Raw genomic sequence first — 5,142 nt, 5'->3', positions numbered from 1 at the left:
GAGACAGAGAGAGAGAGAGAGAGAGAGAGAGAGAGACAAACAGACAGGCAGAGAGAGAGAGAGAAATAACATCAAACACCCTGCATTATAATAATATAATAGGAATGTCCGCCTATTTGCCATCAATAATTCTAATTACTTGTACCTGTAAATATACAGACTTCAACAAAAGTTAAGGACCACCTTGACAGACAGCCCTGATTTTTTTTTACCCCCCCCCCAAAAAAAAAAGAGAGCAAGGAATGTTCTAAAATAATTGTTTGCTCTAAAAGTGTTAATGGGTTAACAATGCGTACTGCAAAACTTCCTGAAGGGGCAAAACGACCAAGTGCAGCACGGAAATCCTCGGGGAATTTTAGCCAAATTTTGCTGTTTTTTAACGACTTGTGTGCGACACCACAGACATTTTTCAGTTAAAATTTCTGCACGTGATAAACAGACCTATGGTCTCGAACTGTGCTCACTTTGGTGGCAATATAAGCCGCCGTTTACGCAAAATCCAGTATCGCATCAACATGCCACCAAGACGACGGCTGAGAGACCTTGGTCGTGCCAGGGCTATGGCATGGCTGCTGGATGGAGTTGGAGCCCGAGAAGTTGCCAGAAGGCTTGCAGTGTCACACTCTGTCATTGTCCACCTGAGGTAGCGCCATCAAGCTACTGGATCAGTCCAAGAACACCCACGTGTAGGTCGATCCAAGAAGACAACTCAGAGAGAGGGCCGATATGTCCGCATGCAGGCCTTGCGACAGAGGACAACGACAGCCAACAGCATCAGGCATCGTCTGCGTGCTGCTAGGCTACCAACACGGAAGTGAACTCCCAAACCATTCGACGGCGTCTGCATGCTGCCAATATCCGTACCAGGGGTCCAATCAAGAAACCAAGGCTGACCGCAAGACACCAGGCAAGTCGTCTTGCTTGGTGCATGGCACATGAACCAAGGACACGTCCCCAATGTGGCCATGTTTTGTTCACAGATGAGTCACGATTCATGTTGAACCCAAAAGATGGACGTGTACATGTGTGGCGCGTCCATATCTGGCAAGCAGGGATCTCAAGAATGCCATGGCCAGCAAACAGTCCCGACTTCAACCACATTAAGAATGTGTGGGGTGAACTTGGCTGGAGAGCCCAGCAGCACCAGCCACCACCAGCTACAGATCATGCAGCAGGAGTGGGCAAACCTTCTTCAGGCCTTCATTGCTACCACCATCAACACCATGAGGAGACGCTGCCTTGATTACATTGCTCGGCGTGGTGGGTACACCCGTTTTTGAACGGACTGTCACGGACACTAGCTCCTGGGTTTTTCTTTTGAGGGGTATTGTTGTTCCGATTGGTCCTTAACTTATGTTGAAGTCTGTAGGGCGTGCGTCTACAATGTCTTAAGGCACCTTGCCGTGGCGCTCAAAAGCTTTGATCGAGTTTGTTTTCTACGAGGGGAGATACTTTATCGAGTATCTTTGTCTGACTGCTGAAATACTGTATCTCGTTCTGCCAAGGTTGGCCTTAAAAAGGCAGGGGAGAAGAGCACTGTCTCTTAAATTACCTAATTTACAAAACATGAGTCCTGTAGTCAGAGACGTAGACCTTTTGTAAGAGATACGTGACGTAGAACGAGGGGTAAAAGTAAAGTACCCCCCCTCTCTCTCTCTCTCTCTCTCTCTCTCTCTCTCTCTCTCTCTCTCTCTCTCTCTCTTTCTTTCTCTCTCTCTCTCTCTTTCTTTCTCTCTCTCTCTCTCTCTCTCTCTCTCTCTCTCTCTCTCTCTCTCTCTCTCTCTCTCCAGTTTGAAATGCTAAGTCATCGTGGCGGTCACTATGGGTTTTAACTAAGAAAGGAATTCCGGATTAGCGGGTTGCCATTGTTATGATGCGCTATGGCTTGAGGGGGTGGGTGGGGAGTTGGGGGGGGGGCTGGGATGGGAGGGGGTAGACACTTGATGCCTAACAACTTGGATCAAGGTTATGTGAAGTGTGGTGAGCTTTAAATTGTACTTGAGCAACGGCAAACTTTGCAGGGAATTTCATTGAAATGTGTGGAAAGTTTTACGAAATACGTCGGAGGGGAGCATACCATTGAACCATTACACACAACTTTCATTGTAACTTCGCGTTTGTAGTGGATGATGCCATGCTATTTCTGGACACGTCCGTTAAATTTTCATTTTTCCGCTCAAAGACTCAAAGAACGTTTTGTTAGAGTTAATTTCTCCAATGCCACGCTCACATGTTTCTGTTTCGGAGCCCACCCGCCGTCGTATTTTACTATAGGCTAAAATGTGTCGTATTTGGAAGAAAAGGCGGAGGGGGTAAGACATAGTGGGGGTTTTGTTGTAGTTATTGTTGTTGTTTTGTTTTGGGTTGGGGGGGAGGGTATGCAGTAGATTGGACGGGGGAGGGGCAGGGGAAGGAAAGAAGGTTTAAATAAGATAAGATAAAATAATATGATAATATTAAATTGTTTGTCCCAGCGGGGAATTTTTCTTAGCTGAACAGGAGCCGTAAAACACATGTAGGTATACATAGAAGTTAAATTATGCATTACTCTCACTAAAATTCAATATGAAGAGAAAAGTAAAGCTGACAATAATGCTCATATTATGGCAACAGATGCATCTTTTAACCCTAAGCGGAAATTCAACACAGACTTTTGTTGTTTTTGTTTTGTTTTTGTAAAGTGTTTTACGGCGCTCGCAACTGCTTAAGGTCATATGAGCGCGCGGGACACACCTAATAATAATTTTCAGTTGGTAGGAAATTTTGAATTTTGCCCGGGTGGCGGCCGAAGCCTACTCTTATCGATTTTAGACCACCAAGGGATCTTTAACGTACGCAACTTGCACCCGGGCCCTCCGAGATTTTTCGCCCTTGTCCGAGAAGGCTAGGTGTAGATCTTTCCTACCAGAAGATCAGGGGTGTGGCAGAAAGACAGCAGTAAGGAGGAGCCAAGGAGTAGCAGTAGAAAGGCTGCAGAAAGAGTCAGGAGCCCAGATGAGGGGGCAAAGGAGGTGAGGGGGTGGGAGCAGAAAGTGGAAATGAAAGCAGACAACAGAACATTGCTAGAGAGAAGGAAAGGAGGTGAAAGGAGACAATTTTAAAGAAAAACATTTTTTGGTCGCTACCCGGATTCGAACTCGGGACCTTTGAATGAGAGGCCAACACCTTAGCCTGTAGGCCACGAGAGCCCCCTACAGACTTTTGGAGTCAATAGATACATGTATGTATTCGAAACGGCAATGCACATTGATGTTTATTCCGACAGTAGCCTTCTTTTGTTCTTAGTCGTACGTATGTGCCGCTGCGTGATTTTACAATTTGTGGGGAAAGGGGGTGTAATGGGTCGTTTGAAATGCTCTTCATATGTTTTATACTTGTGATCTTATATATTTCATAGTTTTAATATACATGTAGTTCTATTAAATCATATCCAGTGATTTTACTGGCTTCTTCTTTGCCTTGCACCCTACAGTTTCCAGCTCAGCAGCAAATACAAAATAGTAATACGCTTACGATCATGGAATGGTAAAAAAGAGATATAATCTTATCGTCTGCATCTAAGAGGTTGATCTACATTAAAAATTCTTAGTTTCCTTAAAAGGAACATTCTTTGGTTTATCTTTTCTTCTTTTTTTTATTTTTGCACAAGAGCAGCGTGGGAATGCCAGTCAAGCTTGTTGTCAATGGTTATTCCGAGATATTTGTTGGAGTTTACAGCCTCCGCTTCCTCTTCTTTAATTAATTAAATGGTTGCAGTCGGTCTTTTTAAACTCTAAAGTATTAATTTCTTTGTCTTTTTTACTTTCAGTAAATAGAAGAGATTATCACACCAATTTGTAAATTGTAATACATTTACAGAGTCCCTGTATTCATTCTCATTTGTTTTTATAAGGCCTTGGGGAGTGGAATCATTCACAAATAATGTTATTAGTTTGATTGAGTGGGGGAGGGGTGTTAAATAAATTACAGTCGTTGGTGAAGAGTGTAGAGCGTAAACAAGACAGGGAAGATTAAACGACCTTGGGGTGCACCGGTGTGCGTGAATATTAGGTCGGATTTTACACAATTTAATTTTACAAATTGAAAGCGATTGGTCAAGAACTCAAGAATCCAGAGTTGGAGGATGTCGGGGGCGGCAATGCACCACGTTGTCAACAGCTGACATGTTTGCTTGTTTTTCTTTTCAAGCCACAAAAATAATGATAATATGTTATGACTCTTCATATCTGTAGTTCTATACTCGCCTAAATATTAAGGAAACATTCAGAAATACAGACTTCTGGTTTGACTTACGGTATTGACATCTTGTCCCGAAATATCCGTCCTGACATTGGTTGTTGGAACATGTGCCGTCCTCTCCGCATCGCCACGCCTGCTGGTCTCTGCAGTGGCACGTGTACTCACACTGGGGGCCAAACTTGCCGGTACTGTCTGTGTTACAGCTGCCCTCTGTAGAACGAAGGGGGTACTTTACTATACCGAATAGTGGGGTCTAGTTGTTGTTGTTGTTGTTGTTGTTGTTGTTGTTGTTGTTGTTGTTGTTTGTCTTGTTGATAATGTTGACGTTCTCTTGGTTTTAATTATTGCTGTAGTTGGGTTTTTTGTGGTATTTGTTTTCGTTGTTGTTATGGTTGTTGTTGCTGTAGCTGTCGTTGTCGTTGTTGTTGTTGTTGTCGTTGTTGTCGTTGTTGTTGTTGTTGTTGTTGTTGTTGTTGTTGTTGTTGTTGTTGTTGTTGTTGTCGTTGCTGTAGCTCTTCTTGTTTCTCTCTGTTGGTTTGTTGTAGCACAAATAACACAATCACGATATTTGTCCAGGTACCTATGTAATCGCCCCTCCTTCTCATTTTCTCTTTCTCTTTCTCTTTGTCTCTCTCTCTTTCTCTCTCTCTCTCTCTCTCTCTCTCTCTCTCTCTCTCTCTCTCTCTCTCTCTCTGGGTGGTTGGCGAGTGCTCTGGTGTGGTTTGCTCCTTCTTTCCTCTTAAACATCTATCGTCCTTATCTCTCCTTCTTTTTTACGTTTGTTGTTATTCTCTAGTAACACCTCTAATCTTCGGCACTTATATGATCTTATTGTGTTGCAAGTGCCGTAAAACTCTTTACTAAAACTAAACTAAAAAATCTCTCTCTCTCTCTCTCTCTCTT

The 5,142-nt window shown here is 43.4% G+C and overlaps 1 protein-coding gene across 1 annotated transcript in view; it reads right to left on the bottom strand.

Annotated features, from left to right (window-relative positions):
* Positions 1-4,449, bottom strand: part of LOC101861546 — a gene marked incomplete at both ends in the record, with an annotated part of 12,017 nt that extends 7,568 nt beyond the window's left edge. Inside the window, 1 exon segment of the mRNA XM_035972810.1 lies at positions 4,294-4,449. Within this exon segment, the coding sequence (XP_035828703.1) occupies positions 4,294-4,449 (156 nt within the window).
* Between the last annotated feature and the right edge of the window lie 693 nt (positions 4,450-5,142).

The sequence above is a fragment of the Aplysia californica genome, unplaced genomic scaffold (assembly GCF_000002075.1).
Source record: "Aplysia californica isolate F4 #8 unplaced genomic scaffold, AplCal3.0 scaffold00859, whole genome shotgun sequence".
NCBI lineage: Eukaryota > Metazoa > Mollusca > Gastropoda > Aplysiida > Aplysiidae > Aplysia > Aplysia californica.
This window is presented reverse-complemented; position numbering and strand designations above follow the sequence as displayed.